General features: G+C 53.4%; 1 protein-coding gene across 9 annotated transcripts in view; it reads right to left on the bottom strand.

Moving 5' to 3' along the window:
* Positions 1 to 20,462, bottom strand: part of CLEC16A (C-type lectin domain containing 16A) — a 207,076-nt gene that overhangs the window by 164,873 nt on the left and 21,741 nt on the right. For all 9 annotated transcript variants that reach the window (XM_051847431.3, XM_051847430.3, XM_070065000.2 and 6 more), the window contains exons 4-9: positions 17,064 to 17,212; positions 14,100 to 14,205; positions 12,321 to 12,444; positions 9,680 to 9,854; positions 8,299 to 8,352; positions 4,516 to 4,629 (exon numbers count right to left, since the gene is read on the bottom strand). In XM_051847431.3, the coding sequence (XP_051703391.1) occupies positions 4,516 to 4,629; positions 8,299 to 8,352; positions 9,680 to 9,854; positions 12,321 to 12,444; positions 14,100 to 14,205; positions 17,064 to 17,212 (722 nt within the window). The remainder of the gene's footprint in view (positions 1 to 4,515; positions 4,630 to 8,298; positions 8,353 to 9,679; positions 9,855 to 12,320; positions 12,445 to 14,099; positions 14,206 to 17,063; positions 17,213 to 20,462) is intronic.

The raw sequence follows: 20,462 nt of genomic DNA on the forward strand, positions 1-20,462 counted from the left end.
TTGGCATGGTGGTTAAAGTCAATCATATCCCATACAGGAATGCCTGAGTTCAAGTCCCAGTTCCCCTCCTGATTCCAACATCCTGCCACTATGCACCTTGGGAAGCAGCAAGTAATGACTCAAGTGGTTGGGTTCCCGCCACCCATGTGGGAAATCCAGATTGAGTTCCTGGCTCCTAGCTTTGGCCTGACCCAGTCCCACCTGTTGCAGGCATTTGAGTAGAAAACCAGCATAGGGGAGATCACCTGGTCTGTCCACACTACTCTCTTTCTTTCTCTCTGTTCCTCTGCCTTCCAAATAAATAAACGCATTAAAAAAAAAAAAAAAAAAAAAAAGGAGGAAACACCATGGTTCAACTCAGGAGGATACTAAGCAAACGATCTAGGCCAAGGGCAGAAAGACAGATACTGCATGGCCCTACTTATATGAGGTATCTAAGATCATTAAACTTCGAGAAGCAGAGAGCAGAGTGGTGGCTGCAGGGGCTGGGCCTAGGGGAAACAGGGAGCTGCTGTTCAGTGGTACCAAGTTCCGGTTATGCAGGTGGCTCAGCAGCACGTGGACAGTGCACTGGACTTCATGATGGGTGAGTTCTAGAGATCTGCTGGCAAAAATGGCCTACAAGCAACAATAATATATGATGCACACCAAAAGAAAAAACCTCATTTAAGTGTTCTTGCTTCAATTTTAAAAACTCCTGTAGGAGTGGACATGTAGCCTAGCAGTGAAACAACACTTGCATCTCACATCAGACAACTGGGGTCTGACTCCCAACTCCAGCTCCTGATTCCGGCTTCCTGATCATGCAGACCCTGGGAGGCAGTGGTAACAGCTCAAGCATTTGGGTCCCTGACACCTACAAGGGAGATCTGGATTGAGTTCCCGGCTCCTGGCTTCAGCCCCGGGCCAGCCCCAGCTGTTGTCGTCATTTGGAGAATGAATAACAGGATAGGAGTGCTCTCTTTCTCTCTAGTAAATAAAAATGTAAAAAAATCTCAATCATAAAACCCTTACAACCCAGAGCCCCCACTATATCTCTGGGTTCTTCTCTTAGAACATCAAGTCTGGTGCCAGGGCTATGGCACAATGGGTAAAGCTGCCTCCTGCAGTGCCAGCATCCCATATGGGCACCAGTTAGAGTCCCAGCTGCTCCACTTCCGATCCAGCTCTCTGCTGTGGCCTGGGAAAACAGTGGAAGATGGCTCAAGTCCTTGGGTCCCTGCATCCACGTGGGAGACCCAGAAGAAGCTTCTGGCTCCTGGCTTTGAATCAGCTCAGCTCCAGCCATTGCTGAGTGAACCAGTGGATGGAAGATTTCTGCCCCCCACACCCTCTCTTTCTGCCTCTGCTTCTTTATAACTCTGCCTTTCAAATAAATAAATAAATCTTTAAAAAAAAAAAAAAACACCAAGTTGAACTTTGGCACTGCACCACTGTCTTACTGTGATGAAACCTTAGCCTATCGCAGGGTCTGGGAAACACTAGACACACAAAGTGCAAAGGGAGCCCCTCCATCTCAGACTGTTATGACTGTAGATGGAGTGTCAGTAGCAGGCTGGGTGCAGACGAGGCCAAGTTAATGGTGAACACATGGCCCTGTGAGCTTCCTGCAGAAACACGTGCACAATGGGGAACAGATCTTCTGACTGTCCAAGAAACTCCAGAAATCCAGACTTTATGTGAAACTTCCTAAATTCAATGTTGGCAGTTCATAAAGTACTCTTTTAAAGCTCCTAAGAGGGGCCGACACTGTGGTGCAGATTAATCCTCCACCTGCAGTGCTGGCATCCCACATGGGCACTGATTCTAGTCCCGGTTGCTCCTCTTCTGATCCAGCTCTCTGTTATGGTCTGGGAAAGCAGTAGAAAACGGCCCAAGTGCTTGGGCCCCTGCACCCATGTGGGAGACACGGAAAAAGCTTCTGGTTGGGACCGGCACTGTGGCGTAGCGGGTAAAGCGCCGGTTCAAGTCCCGGCTGCTCCACTTCCAGTCCAGCTCTCTGCTGTGGCCTGGGAAAACAGAAGAAGATGGCCCAAACCCTTGGGCCCGTGTACCCACATGGGAGACATGGAAGAAGCTCCTGGCTCCTGGCTTCAGATCAGCACAGCTCTGGCCATTGCGGCCAATTGCGGAGTGAATCAGTGGATGGAAGACCTCTCTCTCTGCGCCTCTGCCTCTCCTTCTCTGTGTAACATGTAACTCTGACTTTCAAATAAATACACAAATCTAAAAAAAAAAAAAAAAAAAAAAAAAAAAGGTGCTCCTGGCTTCGGCTCGGCTCGGCTCAGCTCAGCTCAAGTTGCTGCAGCCATTTGGAAAGTGAAACAGCAAATGGAAGACCTTTCTGTCTCTCCCTCTCACTGTCTGTAACTCTACATTTCAAATAAATAAACAAAAATCTAAAGCTCCAAAGAGTAAACCAAACAGGTGTGATGGGCTGGTTGCCAGCTGTTGGACATTCTGATACGCTCTGTAAATACAGGTTCTCCCCACCGCACCAACAGCCTCCAGAGCCAGACTCACTCTCCCTGTTTTCCAAATGGGGTGAAACACTTGCTCAGGGTCACCCAGTTGGCAGGGCACATGGCCTCAGCATCCTGTTGCTTGCTTTCATTTGGCAAAAGCTAGTTGGAGAGACTGCAGGAAATTATCTCCAGAGACACAGACACTGCGTCAGTGGCGCGCTGTCCAGACCACGTGTTGTCATGAGATGGGCCACTGGGGCGTCTCCTGCCCCACACCGCTCATTTCCCTGCAGGTTGAGCCCACTCACCAGATGCTCTCCCACCCTGACAGAGCATGTGTGAGGGCTGAGATAGTACCCCTGCTTGTCTGTGCGCCCCACATCTGTTCTCCTACTTTATGCGAAGCTCCAACGCAACAGAGACGATTTATGACTGCACATCCCCAGAGCTAGCAAGATGCCTGGCCCAAAGAGAGGACTTATAAACACTTGCTGAACAAATCAAGAAAGGATAGGCCAGATGGCAGCCAGAAAAAGACCCTATTCAACGCAGCTGGGCTAACATTCCCATCAGTAAGGATGCAAAGTTTCCGGGAACCTTTTCAAAGGCCTGGTGAGACCACTGGACACTAGAAAACTCAGGACAGAGGATTCTTATAATGTCGTCCATGCAGTACCAGTCTTTCACCTCTAGGATGACATCCCACTCACTCATCCAGGTGTGCAACAGAGGCTCCTGTCCCAGGGTGAGCCTGGCCCTTAAATCTGCGTGGTAGCCGGCGCCGCGGCTCAATAGGCTAATCCTCCACCTAGCGGAGCCGGCACACCGGGTTCTAGTCCCGGTCAGGGCGCCGGATTCTGTCCCGGTTGCCCCTCTTCCAGGCCAGCTCTCTGCTGTGGCCCGGGAGTGCAGTGGAGGATGGCCCAAGTGCTTGGGCCCTGCACCCACCCCATGGGAGACCAGGAGAAGCACCTGGCTCCTGCCTTCTGATCAGCGCGGTGCGCCGGCCGCAGCGCGCCAGCCATGGCGGCCATTGGAGGGTGAACCAAGGGCAAAAGGAAGACCTTTCTCTCTGTCTCTCTCTCTCACTATCCACTCTGCCTGTCAAAAAAAAAAAAAAAAAAAAATCTGCGTGGTGTCTACCAGAGCCCCCAGCTGCAGAGACAGACTCCGTAGGAAACGCCCCGTACACAGCACTCTGTGTTCATCTCGGACAAGGAGGCCAAGCCCACACAGCAGCCAATCCGATCCCAGGCAAACTGCCTGCTTCACGGTGCTTGGAGAGGGTGAGATGGTTACAAAAGGGGGCCAGGCACTGGGGCTTCCTTGGCTGGATGTATGATAGAGGCACAGGTACAGAGGCAAGAACACAGAGCACACTGAGGGAAAAGTGCATGGAGCAACACCGAGCTGGCGTGGAGCTCAGGACAGATGAGCCAGAGGACAGGAGGGATGGCAGTAAAGACAGAGAGGACACGCTGGGGAGCCCAGGGAGCGGTCACAATGCTTGCCTTCCACCAGGTGCTTGCCTTCAGTAGGGCACAAAGCATAACCACGCTCCTGCAGACCACACACGTGCTCCATAGCTCACTGATAACTTAAAACTAGAGATTTTGTGTAAAATGCAGATTTGGAAACGTGAGAAAACCTGACAATACTACATGCACATTCCTGCAGAACAGCCGCTGATAACCAAGGAGGCCTGTGCTCTCCAACTGCCCAGTCCCCTCCACGCCCTACTGTCTCACAGGAGGCCTCCAGCATCGCCGGACAACCTCTGAAGACATCGTGTCTTAGACACTGTGTCTCACTGTGTCTCACTGAGTAACACAACGCAACGCTCAATGATACATGATCAATCAAACCCCCTCTTAACAGCTGACCCCAGGTTTTCCAGTTGTGCATTTCAAGACCTCGATTAGGCTCCTTCTATCCCAGACCAGCTCAAGCCTCACCGTCACTGTGGAAGCAGAATGTTGGCTTCTGATTTCAGAGAAACACACAGATTAACAAAACCAGCGGTGGCTTCTTATCACGACTAATGACTTACAGAGCTTCTCTGAACATCCTGCTCAGCCTTTGCGTACATCTCAGACAGATCACCGTTCAGAATGACTTCAGCTAAGGAGTTCACCAGCGGTGCGTGATGTATAATTAGGAAGACCTGGTGAGAAAGAAGAAACGGGATTTGCCTTAATGTGTACAGTCTTCCACCCTTCCTTCCTGGAGCCCAGAAGCCCTGTGTGAAGCGGCAATGCAAAGCCGGGCCACGTTCAGGAGGATCAGTTCTACTCCGCTGAAGTTGGCTTCTCCTTCAGACCCTTGGCTGGTGGCTCTTCCTCGGAAGGAAGTGGATTAATGCAAGACTGTCCCTCATGACTGGGGGAAGCCAGATCTGGCAGAAGCAGAACGATGTGGGAAAGGAACAGCCAAGCCAGCACACTCCTTCCTTTCCATGGGCATTTTAGCGTCAAATTCAATTATGCTAAGACCAGAAGGCACCATCCCGATCCGTACTTATATGGGAAATGGGGAGTTCTGTTCCAATCAAGGACCTGGCAGAGGAAAGCCTGCGTGGAGATTCTGTTGCTAGAATGAGCTCTGACCCTGAGGTAGATTTAGCTCTGGGACTCCATGCCAGCGGTGGTAGGTGTGGAAACAGAGGGGAAGAAAAGCCACCAGGCCAAAGGCAGATCCAGTTATACCAAGACGCAAAGATCAGAGGCTCTGGGCTGGGACGGCCCTGCCACCCCACCCTGTTGCCCAGTGTTCCTAGGGGCAGCTTCAGGAGCCAGAGTATTCAAACCGTCTGGCAAAGCTGCTCTGGCCACATCTGCCCTCCTGTTTTAGATATAAAGGCAACACAGCCTGTGGGTTTCATCATTTGCATATAGATAGGCAGTGTGCGTGTTTGTATTTGCTTATTTATACATGTACAGAACAGGGTTTCTCAATGTTGGCTCTACTGACATTTTGGGCTCTAATCCTGCGGCATGGGGCTGCCCCAGCACAGAGAAGCATCTAGCAGCATCCCTGGCCTCTACCCACTAAATGCCAGCAGCACCCTGTCCCTCAGCCACGACAGCTGAAAACTGCCAGACACTGCCAGATGTCCACCTCCGCTGACAGCCCTGGGCAGAGAACTCTCAGAAGGACACTGGAAACCCTGGCATTGTAGTTGTCTCTGGGGCTAGAAATCAGAAGCCAGGACTTGAAAATGAAGGAAAACTTGGTTTTCACCTGGTTGAACTTTGCAACCTTAAAAACTTTTTTTTATTAAAAAATATATTGTTGGGGCCGGCACTGTGGCCTAGTGGGTAAAGCCGCCACCTGCAGTGCTGGCATCCCATATGGGCGCTGGTTCAAGTCCCGGCTGCTCCACTTCCAATCCAGCTCTCTGCTATGGCCTGGGAAAGCAGTAGAAGATGGCCCAAGCCCGTGGGCCTGTGTACCCACGTGGGAGACCAGAAAGAAGCTCCTGGCTCCTGGGTTCACATCGGCACAGCTCCAGCCATTGTGGACAATTGGAGAGTGAACCAGCGGATGGAAGACCCTCTCTCTCTCTCTCTCTCTGCCTCCCCTTCTGACTTTCAAGTAAATAAATAAATCATATATATGTGTGTGTGTGTGTGTGTGTGTGTGTGTGTGTGTGTGTATATATATATATATATATGGAAAAATCAAACAAAAACCAGTAAAGAAGAAAGGCAGAAATTCACACGAGCCGCCCTCAGGGCATGACTTGAGTGCCTGGGGATGGAGGAGGGTGGGCGACTTTTCCTTACGGTATGTTTCTACTGCTTGAACAGTGGCACACTATTATTCAAGTAAATAGTTAAACTCAAATTACATAAAAAAGAACAGCCAAACGTGGCACCTATCTAACCAAAAAAAGCACATCTGTTTTAAAAAACAAACAGGGAACCCTTTGCTGTCACCCAGGCTCTAATAAGCTACCCCAGGTCTGGGGCTGTGACACACACTCCAGCACTGGATGATGAATGTTTTTCCCTTTATCATAGCCAAATTACTGCCATCAGACTACAAAACCAAACCCAATCACCGAGTGCATTCCTTCTACAAATGTCTGTCATGTACCTTGTATGAATGGGACCTTACCTGATCACTTATTCATTCCGTTATTCAATCCACTGACATTCTCTGCGCACTACTAGGGCCCCTGGACAAAGCCCGGTGATTCCTGCCCGAGGATGCACCTTGTGCTCCTTTTCCTGGCTATGACCGGGGGGTGGGGGGGTGGGGGGGGGGACCACGGCAGGTGCACGGCAGCGCACAGGGTGCAAGTGGAGACCTGGGCTGGGCTGCCAGCAGCAGGCTCAGGCAGATAGCATCGCCTGCCACACTAAATTAATGTCACCAGTGTGAATTTTCCTGGTTTTGTAGCTGTGCCTGAAAAATAATTTGTAAGGATGCACTGATTTATAGGGCAGTAGGGGATTTAAGGACTCAAGAATTATCCCTGGCTCTGGGTTCTCACACATGTAAGCCACATTATAATTAAGCTACATGACAATGCAAGGGAGAGAGGGCTGTTTTATCTTTAAAAAGGATCTATTACTCAATTTTGAGGAACACTGAATTACAGACCAGGTTTTTCGCCAGATATTGAAACAAGTAATTAGGTGCCTGGCAACTGGTCCTTCACTAAGGAAACAAGAGAAAGACGGCTCTCAGCAAGAAGATGCCACCCCTCTCCACTCACGTCCCAGCCACGTTCCCTGGAGAAGACCCTGCCGGAGCGCGGCTCGGGCAGCTACAGAGGCCCGAGGTGCCTTCCATGGCACTCCTGAGGCTGAGCAACTAGCCTCAGTCCTGCCAGCCTCCCAGAATCCACAGCAGGAGATGCCTACAGATTTGTAACGAGGCGGCAGAAAAAGTCACCAGGAGAGGCTGAGGTTTATACTAAGCTCCACGGCACAGAGGGGCATTGAGAGAGCCGGCACCATGCAGAGCTCTGGGCAAACAGAGCCCTGGGACTCCAGGATGTGAGCAGTGGTCAGCCCACGTCCTGATCCCCATCAGCCTGCCCGCTGCAGTGTGTGGTTCAGGCAAAGGGGGAGACAGCTTCACCCCCGGCTCATGACGGCAGGATATCAGCTAGAGGAGTCTCTCATCGAAGAAAACACATACCGGGGCCACTGCAGAAGGGGGCACAGAGCTGTGACCAAACATCTGACTACGTGCCAGTCTAATGAGATGGCCTGCGAGTCGGCGCTGCTTGTAATAAAAATATTTGTAAAGTTATGTAACTGAGTCACCATGGAGTTTTTCCCTTCTTGTAAATATTACATAATTACAAGAAGGAAACACACTTGTTTAAGGAGGGGAGACAGACAAATTGGCTCAAGACACAAATCTGGGAGCTGAGGCTGCTATAACATCCCTTTCAGACAATAATCTGGGAACCAGAACCACAACAAAATCTTCGACAGCCTCGCAACAGGAAGTTTGCTAAACCAAGGCTGCTGTGTGGATGTTCACGGTGGGTCCTATGGCTTGGGGGCCCATTTCAAAACCTTGTGAGTAAGAGCCAGGCAGCCTACAGATCCAGGCTGTCAGAAGGCTCCCTCGTTGTGTTGGAAATCTTGGGTCTCGCGGTAAAAATCAAATACACAACGCAAAGTTTAATTTCTTTTCCACTTCTCTCTACATTTCCCTCCCCTGCTGTGAAGAGGATACCTACGCAGTGTCTGGCACGCAGAACGCCCCTTACTCACTTTGAGATGGGGACCCTGTGAGAGAAGACGGGCAATGTGACACGAGGGCTTTCTGGAGCAGCGGCTCCACGGGACCCAGGCCAGGGTCAACATACCTGCGACAGGAGATAGAGAGACACGGGCAGGCTGATCTTCGGCCGCTCTCCTCCCTGGGAAGGTCGGGGGGAAGAAAAGGGGGAGTCCAGGTCACAAAAGCAAGCCACACGGAATGATGACACCAGAGTAGTCTGAACAAAAGACACCCTGTGCCCTGGCGTTGTCCACGACACTAGGGCTGCCCTGGTGCTGGTCACAAACCCACTGGGCAGACACGCGCAGCCCAGCTCCACGCCACACGGCTTGCAGGGCCGCTGCCTTCCTGCCTGAGCACTTGCGACACTACCCGTGGGTTAGAAGCCTACCCAGCAGAACGCGCTCCCTGAGTTGCCCCAGCCGCGGGAAGGCGGGCCCAGGTGGCCCACTCTTGGGAAGGCAATCTGCAAACGCCAGGGACGGGCTGGCTGTGCACTCTGGGCTCAGAAAAGCCCTCATCACTCCGAGCTCCAAGACGCCTCACCTCACATGAACCCTGTGAAGGAGGGGCCTTCAGGCCCTCACCTGCCGCTGAAGAGACGGGCTCAGGGCGGGTGATGACTCATCCAAGGTCACAGAGTTAGGAAAGGCAAGAGGCAGACTTTGAATCCAGGTCTGAAACCTCCAATTCCCAGGCGTGGCCTCTGCCACCAGAGCTGTCCCTGGCAGGTCTAACTGCAACTGTGATCACTCTGCATTTATTGATTTGTGGCAAGCGTGCCCACACTTCATTCCCAAAGGAAGATGATACCCCCTCGGGACTCAGGAGCCGCAGCTCCTGCGCGGTGACCAGGTGGCTGCTCCCACTTCCTGCTGCAGCCTCTGAACTCTGCAGGGACTGGACAGAGACACACACACCCCACCTCGGCTCCCTAAAGCAGTGAGTCTCATGGGAGCATCCTGGGATCAGCAGCACAGCATCTCCAGGGAGCAGTTGATGTGCAGGTTCCTGGCCCCACCCTGACCTGCTGAACCAGAATCCCTGGGACAGGGAGGGAGTACCTGCAGGCCTGCACCCACCCTCCCCCAGGGCCTCTCAAGTCGCTCCCTGGGCAGTCACCACCCTGGGAACTCGTCCCGAGTGCGTGCTGTCCCTGCCCGTTCATTCCGTGCCAGTTTGGTTGCTGTGGGGATCGTCTGCAAGTCAGTCAGCTCTGGCAACTACCTGAAAAATCACGGGCGGGAGGAGGCCTCTGGGAAGGATGGGCGGAAACCGAAATCCTAAACCCATCAGCTCGCCTGTGTTTCTGATGCCTTTTCCTCTTCCCCTTTACAATTCCCACCCCACCCGTCTCTCAGAAAGGGGAGGAAAGGAAAGGAAAATCAGGAAGCTTCGGAGGGACCCCCTGCGGCCCGCGGCCCTTTGCAAGGCGACCACCTGGCAGGGCGACGCTGCAGACCCACCTTGCCGTGGTTCTCCAGGGAGTACACGTAGAGGGGCAGGAAGAGCCTGTTGAGCAGGTGGTCGGTGAGCACGTCATTGAGGAACTCGCAGTTGATGATGAGGATGTCGTTGAGATAGTGCAGGTGGTCCAGGTGCTCGGCCACCAGGTCACTCAGCTTCCCCCGGTTCCTGTGCCTGCACGGAGAAAGGACCGCCTCAGCCTCAAGGCCAAAGAGCAGAGCCTTTGGGTCCAGAATCACCAGCCTGGGACCTCGGTCAAGGGTGCATGTGCGCTCATACTACCAATACGTGAGCAAGTATCAGGAGACACTGGCTCCAGCCCCTACCCAGAGACACTCAAAGGGAACATGAACAGGGACTCCTGGGGTCCCCTGTTGTGTGGGGGCCTTAGGACCACCCTCCTCACCACAGCCCAGAAAAATGGGGTGAACAAAGCAAAACCAGCCCAGCGCTTAGAGCTATCCATAGCACAAGGGGAGGCAACTAGCCACGTGCCAAGACCTCATCTACTTGGACAAGCACCACTCTTGCAGCAACAAGTCCTGGTGATCCAAAGCTCCCAAGGAACACAAAGGTGGAGTTGTGCTCAGCAGCTGCGTCTGCAGCACCGGCCCCAGACGCACGTGGCACATGGGGCGAGGAGGTGACGTCCCTGCCCGCAGGCCTCTGCCCCGCGGCAGTCCCTCCAACACCAGTGGCAGGCACACAGGGCTCCTGGAGCCAGCCTCACACTTAGGAACAGGGGGTCCCTTCACCACCGAAAGCACCATCTAGCTAGGGTCAGACACTGTGCTTCTATTAGCTTCTGAGTGACAGTCACTTTACAAAAGGCACCATTAAAAAGAAAATAAAAGTCAAAAGAAATCAAAGGCTCCTATAATGCCACCACTGACAGACGTCTAATATGAACACTTTGACTGCTGGTAGCCTCCAGTCTGCTTTTCCACATTCTCCTCTCTACTGACAGCCAGTGTAAAGTGCAAGTGTTAGACTGGATCTAGCTGTAAAACGGCATCAACTCCACGTCTTTGACTTTATTTTAGGTAATATTTTAGGTAATATCCCTTATATTTTAATAAGATACTTAATAAATATTTAATAGATATTTAATAAATTGCATAGTAAATCCATGTTGGAAAGTCTAACAGGAACCCACAGTGTACCCGAGATAATGACCATTCGTACACAAGGCTTCACGTTTGCCCTGCTCCATAAAATACGTGGGAGATATTTTTTATTAGGATATGTAATGCACTTCACTTTTTGATACTTTAATTAAAAACATTTTACCAAAGTAGGGTATGCAAATGGGTTCAGACTCAAGTAGCATTGAAAAGTTGCTGACACCGAACAGCAGCTGCTGGCCCAGCCTCCACCACCCTCCCTCCTCCAGCCAAGACAGTTTCTAACACTCTGAGCTCTGTCTGCAGGTAGCTCCCCCATGTCCTACAGAATCTGCGTGGCCCTCCGTTTCATGACTGCACCATGCTGACACCATCTGTGGGCCTCCCGTGAGACAGAGCTGTGTTCCTGCCACCTCTGCCCCAGTAGTCGCTGTGGGTAACTGGCGTGGGACTCCTGACTGCTCCCTACAGAGCCGAGAGAAGACCGCACGTTACATCTTGCACCCACGGCTGTTGGTGTCCACGTGGGCTCCTCTTCCCCTACATGCCAGGGAGCAGCCATCGAGCTGGCCTTGCTCCCTGCCCAGCACCGCTAACACCGTTGCTGTCTTGCTCTTCTCCCTCTGAGCTCCCTCCTGGGTCCCTCCAGCATCCTGGCCTCCATCTCGCAGCACCGACCACCAGGCCTGGGCACAGCTGTCACTCTGGGGCAGTGGTTCCCAACTGAGCGGGACTTTTGCCTTAAAGAGGGCCTTTGGCAATGTCCAGAGACATCTGTGGTTCTCACACTAGGGAAGGAGTGTTTCTGGTGTCTCGCAGGCAGAGGCCAGAGAAGCTGTGTTCCCTCCCAAATACCCCCTCACAAAGCACTTAGTGCCAAGGCAGAGGAGGACAAAATCACCACCTTCGAGTGTTTTTTTAAACAGATGTAATTCACACACCATAAATCTGCCCGTTTACAGTACACACACAATAACTTACTCAGTTGTCCAACTGTCCTCACAATCACCTTGAGCACAGTCTCATCTCTCTGCAGGAAGTCCTCCGCTCACTGGCACGGCTCCCCACAGCCCCCGGGCCGCCTCTCTGCCCGACCCCACGCCCCAGGACCTGCTCATCTAGACCCTGAGGATCAGCCTTTCTGAGCATTTTATACCAACGAACCGGCAACGGGTGGCCCTGTGTGTCTGTTCCTTAGCACGAGGCTGGCAGGCTCACCCGTGTCTGGGCACGAGCCGGGACTCTGCTCCTGCCTACTGCCTAATGTCACTCTACTGGACCAGAGTCTGATTACCTGTGCGCCAGCTGATGGATCACCTGACCCCCTGCCCGAGAGCCTGCATGTACCTCCCTTGCTCTCTCCAGGAGGCCTCTAAGTCCTCGTTAGCTTCCCGCTGAGCGAGCAGGCGAGCGGGACCTTCTGCAGAAGTCTCTGCTCTGCCTGCACACAGGGGAGCACGGCTCCTCCCCGCCGGCCGCCCGGCTACCTGCTCAGCATGCCGGGAACGCCACTTACTCCTCGTCAGTCTGCACACAGTTATCAAGCTCGATCACGTGGCTCCCGATGAACCAGACCAGGTTGGAGAAGTACGGGACAGCAGTTTTATCTCTGATATAGTGCAGCATGGCCTGGTTATCCACTGAGAAAATTCACAAAAGAAAAGGAAAAAAAGTCAAGCTACCAAAAATAACTTGGCAGAGATTAAAAAAAAAAAACCAACAAACCAAAAAAAACCACACTGAAAAAGCCCTCTGCTATAATCTGAAATTGTCTTCCCTAGAAATACTTGAAAATGTTTATCTTATTCATAAAATTATCAAGGCAGTGCTTATGCTATTTTTATAATTATTAAAATAAATCAGTTGGGCTAAACATTTGTCGTGCCTTGTTCAGGCTGCATATCAGCAGTGGATTTAACTAGGACTGCAACGAGAATGCCCACATTCTCAAGCCAGCTGCCTGATTTACATGTAAGGATAAGTCAAGAAAGCAGAAAACCAGAAGTTAAAAACTTACATGACACTGGAATAAGGAACACGGGAATCGTCATTGAAGGAAAGGCAAAAAACAGACAACAATTAACAGGGTTAGGAACCGGGAAGGGAGACAGCGCGCAGAGGAAGAGCAAGCTGGGGCGGCAGGCGCCTAACCCGAGATCCACAGGTTAGAGGAGAACACGAGGAAACAGAGCAGGCCAGCGGGACTGGCCCCCGCCCGGGCCGGGCTCGCAGCTCGGAAGCCTGCCAGGTGGCCCCGGGAGGGAAGCCCCCAGCCCGCTGTGTGCGCCAGGGAGTCCAGGCCTCAGTTTCTAAAGGAGTGGCTATTTTTTGGCTCCAGCTGACTCCTGCCTGGCAGGACCGAGGTCCAGGAAGAGCCAGATCTCCATCCTCAAGTCAGAAACCCAGACTGTCGTGCAAGATCTTCCAAGCTCTAAAGACAGGCAACTATGTACTCTTCCAAAAGCCCTCTAAGCCCATGGAGACGTGCCTGAGGGCTGGGCTTGCCTTCAAGCCCTCAGTTTGCAACTCTGGATGGAGAGGCTCTTAACTGAATATCCTCGCAGAACGAGGCTGGACTGAGTCCCTGGGGAGCACCCCACCCCACTCAGGGTCATCTCAAGTAATAAGATCATGACTCAAGAAGACCAAAGCCAGGCAGTGACCTGGCACCAGGCACAACTTCCAGGGCATGGCCTTTGAAAGGCAATTCCAGTTGAGGACACTGTGGCCGGCCAGCCTTCGTGCCAGCGCAGAGGAGCTGGGCGAAGCCTTCTTCTGCACGCACTGTTTTGCGCAGGAAGTAAATCGTAAAATAAATAAATAAATACCCAGGAATTTGGAAGTGCTGGGCTTTACAGCCAGTTAGGAATACAACACTGCCCCCTGTTGTTTGTGAGGTGAAATGTCTAAAGATAAAATACCCCCTCCCTAACATTAAAGATACAGTATTTAGATAAAACACCCCCTAACTGTACTGAAGTATACATATAATTTACAAGCCAAAACATAAAAATGCAACTCTCCGTTTAAAAGGCAACTTTGCTTGTCCAGTCCGAATCCCACTTGCCTCACGGGACACCTGCTTTCAGTGCTGGAGTTTGAACATGCGCAAAGGGCAGCGGCAGAGTGACACGAGGGGCCGGCCTTCCGTGAGCCATGCAGCCCGGGGCTACCAGAGATGAGCACCCGCCCCCCCCCCCCCGTGCCTTTGGGCGAAGTGTGTGCAGACACACGGGAGTGAGCCCTTGTAGTCACATCACAAGTCAGCCCAGGCCCGAGCCGCCAGGAAACTTACCTTTGTAGACATTCAAAGTTATGGTTCTTACAGCAATTCTAACCATGCTTTCAGGGTGGTTGAAAAACTTGATGGCTTCCGTGTACAGGGCAAAGTCATTGGTGTGCTAAAACAAAGACGGACCACAGATGAGGTACGGCCCCACGAGGCAGGCCCCACCCTGGCGCTGGGAGCCATCAGAGACCTCCAAGTGAGACAGTGTTGCCGCCATGAACCTCAAGTCAGTGGTTCATTCTGGACAAGGCGTGTGAGAAGGGAGGCGAGGCCACGGGAGAACAGAGCAGGGTCCAGATAACAACCAGGTCTGGGTCCACACCCGCCCGGCACGCGGCTGTGAGGCGATCCTTTCTCGTCCATAGAACGGGGGTGGTAATAGCCCCTTCACTGCTGTTGGGATGAAACGCGATCACGTCCAGTGCAGCGCTTACCCCTGCACCCGACACCTAGCGTGCGCCTGGTAGCAGCCTGGTCACTTTCCGCTGCTGCTGCAGCTCCGCAGGATTAAAGGCACAGCCTCTGGTGAAGCACAAAGGTATAAACTGTGCCCTGGAGGGGGAGGCCCGAGGAGCCTGCTGCTGTTAGAAGGGATAAGGAGCCACAGAAAACCCCGTGCACCGGGAGCTGGCGCTGGCGTCCCCAGGGACAGGCTCTGCTGCCCTCCTGTGGCCAAGCTTCCCAGGAGGCTCCGGGATCCACTCTGAGGACACCCAGAGCAGCGCAGGACAGTGAGGGGAGGGCAGGAAGCCACTGCTCAACCTCCAGACCAGTCTTCGCAGGCTGGCCGTGGGTGAGAGTGCGAGACAGCACTGACAAAGACCACGCTGCTCCAAGGAGGTATCAAGCCAGCCCCCAGCAAGTGGCAACCTTTACACGGGTCCCCATGGAAGGGAAGACCAGGCCCACCCCACGAAACAAGGCCCTGAGTCTCCTCTGACGGCCAGGAGGCCGCTCCTGCAAGGCGTCCCTCTCAGCCCACAGCCCAGCTTCGCTCCCCCAGCCTGGGGCACAGAGCCCAGCGGCACCAAGTGCAGCGGAATTCAGGCCTCTCTGGCTTGAGCTTTCACGGCACCTTCGGGAGAACGCCGACACGCTCCATCTGATCTTGGGTGTTTACTGAGCACCTACGATGTGCTGGGCGCCGGTCCACACAAGAATTCTCCAAACCGCCAACACTTCAGGGCTGTGAGTTAGTGTTTCTTCCCTCAGAAGGCAGCTCTTCTCCTCCGAGGGGAAACAGTGGCAGTGAGCACTCCGGAGTGCTCCACAGCGTCCACTCTACAGTGAAAGTCAACGCTCAGGCTGCTGTCGCCACATTAGAAGGAATTCGGACAATGCGTCTGCGACTGTGGTCTTAGGCTGTGCAGGGTGTGTGACTGGCAATCCGAGGGCAGCTGGGACTGCCCCACACCATGTCCACAGCCTCTGTCAGCCCCTCCCACTGACTCAGGGCTGTGCTGTGGGACCTGAAGAATACGGTGGAAGCGACCCTGTGTGACTTCTGCGGCCTGGGCCATACGAGGCATTCCATTTTCTCTAGTCCCTCAGGTCACTTCTCTAGGGGAAGCCACTTGCTAAACCACGAGCACACTCGAGCAGTCCTGTGAAGATGTGGACATAAAGGGAACCAAGGCCTCCCACCCACAGCCAGCATCAGCTGGCCACTCGTGGGACTGGGCTGCCTGGAAGGCCATCCTCCAAGCCCGGATGACAGCCTCCTGAGACACCTGGCCCAAGCTGCCCTGCCAGGCCGATCCCAAATCCCAGATGTGCTGGAGAAAAACTGGATGGGATTCTGACCAGTGGGGCTGGGGCCTGAGGGGAAGTCTGGTGGCAGGCTTCTGAGAGGTCAAAGTGGATACAAGAAGGGAAGTGATATTTGGAGCTGCTGCAGCCATCTTGTGCCCATGAGGGGCTGACTCAGAGCAGATAGCAACAGTTTGGCAAGCAGAGCAAGAAGACAGAAAAGCCTGGGTCTGTGATGCTGTGAGTGAGCCGCAGGATGAAGCAGCCTCAGGACAGCGGCGTACGTTCTCTGTGAGATAACCTGATCACACTGTTCAAGTTCCTTTTAATTGTGCGAGCAGAGGGTACTGATTCAGGTTGTTATTAACTCTCCTATGGAATATGGGACATCCTCCTGTAGGCAGCAGCAAGGTCTGTATGTTAGGGAGTCAGGTGCGTACTGGGTGCTCTGAAAACATCACCTCATTTAATCCGTTCCCTCAACACCCTGCATGAGGCACGTGTGTGAAAAAGCGTACGGAAAAAGTGGTTTCTTGGGGCACAAGCTTTGAAATCGATGCACAGCCTTTTCAGAGTGCAGTTTCCACGGACTGTGTGAAGCCACACCCCCCAGACACGCTATCTGCATTTCTCGAATGAGGAAACAGGCTCAGACAGAGACCAGGACTCCCCTGGGTCACACGGCAGGGAAGTGGCAAAGCCGGGCCTCATGGGAGTTCCTATTTTCCCACAGGGCAACATTACCCCCAAGACACGTCTAGACACTTCTGTCAAGGATAATGCTCAGTACAAACTGAATTTCACACCCAAAGGTAGTTTGCTGCATTAAAATAAAAAACTTTTTTTAAAGTATGCCAAAGTCAAATAGTGCTGTCATGCAAATCAGACGCACGGCACACACACATGGCACACTCACACGGTGCACGGCACATGGTGCACGCATGAGCAGCACACACGGCACACACATGAGCAGCACACCCACGGCACACTCACATGGTGCATGGCACATGGTGCACGCATGAGCAGCACACACACGGCACATGGTACACGCATGAGCACACACGGCACACACATGAGCAGCACACACACGGCACATGGTACACGCATGAGCAGCACACACGGCACACACATGAGCAGCACACCCACGGCACATGGTGCACGCATGAGCAGCACACGCACATGGCCCGCACACGCACGAGCGGCTCCCTGGCCATCACTCACCTCATTGTAGAAGAAATGGACGGTGTGGTTGTTGAGCTTCAAGGAGAGTGTTTTCAGGAACGATATGTAATACGCCATAATCTCCTCGTCAGAAAAGTCAAACTTATGGACGATGATAGAATTCACGTAGTTATTCGAGAGCAAATAATCTAGAGGAGAAAAAGCAAAGCAAAACAAACTAGATAACCGGTGCTGCAGGAAGGACTAGCAGAGATGCTGGGCGACCAGCAGGTGGGCGACAAGCAGATGGGCGACACTGACCGACAACGCACTGAATCCGTTATGCTCTGTGTGGTCAGGATTAAACCAACAGGGAGCAGCTGAACCTTTAACCCGCAAACAAATCATCTACGAGCTCAGAGGCAAGGCCATCCCAAGGAGAGAAACCAGGCAGTCTCTTCACCTCGCTGGCAAAGTCCAATGGGGACAGGGGGCGGGGAAGACACGAGGTGTAGGTATCTTCAGGACCACCACAGAGGACAGTGAAGGGACTGTGTTTCATAAATAGCTACCCCATTTGACATCAAAAATCACATCATCAGGGCCAGCGCTGTGGCACAGTGGGTTAATGCTGGCATCCCATATGGGCACCGGTTCATGTCCTGGCTGCTCCACCTCCGATCCATTTCCCTATTGCTGGCCTAAGAAGGCAGCAGAAGTTTGCCCAAGTGCTTGGGCCCCTGTACCCACGTGGGAGACCCGGACGAAGCGCCTGACTCCTGGCTTCAGCTGGGCTTGGCCCTGGCTGCTACAACCATTAGGGGAGTGAACCAGGGATAAAAGATACTCTCTTTCTCTCTGTGTGTCTCCTTTCTCTTTAACTCTCGTTTCAATTTAATCAATTAATTACACACACACACACACACACACACACAAGCACCATCGTGCCCCAATGCCACCAAGGGCTCCACATGGCTTTTCCTGCATACATGGCTACTGGGTTTCACAGAGGTCCCCATGCATGCAGCACCTGGCCTGGGTGCATCCTATCAGAACCAGGCAGTGTGTCCTGCAGGGCCACGCTCACTCCTCCCCCTGTGCAGGTGAGTGCAGAGAGCTCGGAAGGCCTTACTACCTGGCCGGCGGACACAACAGACAGTCCAGAGGAGAGGAACCCAGGTCTGATGTCGGCGCTTGTTTCTATCAACAAACTAATACGAGCTGACGGTGAAAACCGGGTGCTGGGGCCGGCGAGTGGCACAGCAGGTGAACGCCCTGGCCTGAAGCACTGGCATCCCAAATGGGTGCCAGTTCTAGTCCCAGTTGTTCCACTTCCGATCGAGCTCTCTGCTGTGGCCTGGGAAAGCAGAAGATGGCCCAAGTCCTTGGGCCCCTGCACCCACATGGGAGACCCAGAAGAAGCTCCTGGCTCCGGATCAGCGCAGCTCTGGCCATTGTGGCCAATTAGCAAATGAACCAGTGGATGGAAGACCTCTCTCTCTGTCTCTACCTCTCTCTGTGAAAGAAAGAAAGAAAGGAAGAAAGAAAGAAAGAAAGACAGAAAAAGAGAGAGAGAGAGAGAGAAAGAGAGAGAGAGAGAAAGAAAGAAAGAAAGAAAGAAAGAAAGAAAGAGAGAGAGAGAGAGAGAGAGAAAGAAAGAAAGAGAGACAGAGAGAAAGAGAGACAGAAGGCCGGCGCCGCGGCTCACTAGGCTAATCCTCCGCCTTGCGGCACAGGCACACCGGGTTCTAGTCCCAGTCGGGGTGCCGGATTCTGTCCCGGTTGCCCTCTTCCAGGCCAGCTCTCTGCTGTGGCCCGGGAGTGCAGTGGAGGATGGCCCAAGTGCTTGGGCCCTGCACCCCATGGGAAACCAGGATAAGTACCTGGCTCCTGCCATCGGATCAGCATGGTGCACTGGCCGCAGCGCACCAGCCGCGGCAGCCATTGGAGAGTGAACCAACGGCAAAGGAAGACCTTTCTCTCTGTCTCTCTCACTGTCCACTCTGCCTGTCAAAAAAAAAAAAAAAAAAAAAAGACAGAGAGACAGAAAGAGAGAGAAAGAAAGAAAGAGAGAAAGAGAGAGAGAAAGAAAGAGAGAGAGAAAGAGAGAAAGAAAGAGGGAGGGAGGGAGGGAGGGAGGGAGGGAGGAAAGGAGAAAACTGGGTGCTGAGAGTGAGGGCCTGGGAGCCCTGGGGCCAACTGACAGCCCCTGCCCCACCCCTCCAAGCTCCCGGCAGGCCACTGGCTCCCATGGAAATGTGGGCCCAGCGCAGCCAGAGCTTCACACTGGGGAAGGAAAACTGGGACAGAGATTTGAAGGCTGCATCTCTGGGTCTTCAAATGCCTGGTCCTGAACAACACAGCTTCAGAGCTGTGCTCACCAGCAAACAGCTCCATCCACAGCTACAGCCTGGAGCCTGCCATTCAACACCTTGACCTTGGCCCTGGCTCCCCTCTGAGTACTCGAGAAAAACCCTACAGAGAGGTGCTGCTGGCCCAGTCTGGGCTGTCAGCGTGAGCGCTGCACTGGCTCCTGACTCCCCACAAATGACAGTGACCTATGACCTCCGCACCTACAGGTGAGACGGGTGGCAGAGGCGGCAGAGCCTCAGGCCAGCAGCAAAGCCGGGCCCTGAGCTTGTCGGACGTCAAGGCTCGGGCCCTAGCCCTAGTCCCCAGTCCCAGCATCCCGTGGAAGAAAGCTTCAGAGTTTCCCACACACACTCGTGGTTGAGAGCCACGGGAAGAAGCGTGCACGTGAACCACTCTGCCTGGGTCAGCTCCCACCTCTCCACAGCCTTGCTCCGCAACCTAGCGCAAGCTGCTCACCCTCCCCATTCCCAGGCTCCCTGACTGGCAAACAGAACAGCAGCCCCGCCGTCCCAGCGCTGTCGTGAGCAGTAAGAGATCAGGCACAGCCAGCGCCACGGCTCACTAGGCTAATCCTCCACCTTGCAGCGCCAGCACACCGGGTTCTAGTCCCGGTCAGGGCGCCGGATTCTGTCCCGATTGCCCTTCTTCCAGGCCAGCTCTCTGCTGTGGCCCGGGAAGGCAGTGGAGGATGACCCAAGTGCTTGGGCCCTGCACCCCATGGGAGACCAGGAGGAAGCACCTGGCTCCTGGCTTCGGATCGGTAAAGCAGGCCGGCCATAGGGGCCATTTGGGGGGTGAACCAACGGCGGAAGGAAGACCTTTCTCTCTCTCTCTCTCTAACTCTGCCTGTCAAAAAAAAAAAAAAAAAAAAAAAGATCAGGCACAAAAGAGTCAAGTCAGAGAGGCTGAGGCTGCACAGCACATTGGACGCACACTGTCCACATGCTCTCCACACACTGGACATGCACTGGACACACACTGTCCACACGCTCTCCACACACTGGACATGCACTGGACACACACTGTCTACACGCTCTCCACACACTGGACATGCAATGGACACACACTGACAAACGCTCTCCACAC

Source organism: Oryctolagus cuniculus, chromosome 19 (assembly GCF_051225735.1).
Source record: "Oryctolagus cuniculus isolate XC-2025 breed Fujian yellow rabbit chromosome 19, ASM5122573v1, whole genome shotgun sequence".
NCBI lineage: Eukaryota > Metazoa > Chordata > Mammalia > Lagomorpha > Leporidae > Oryctolagus > Oryctolagus cuniculus.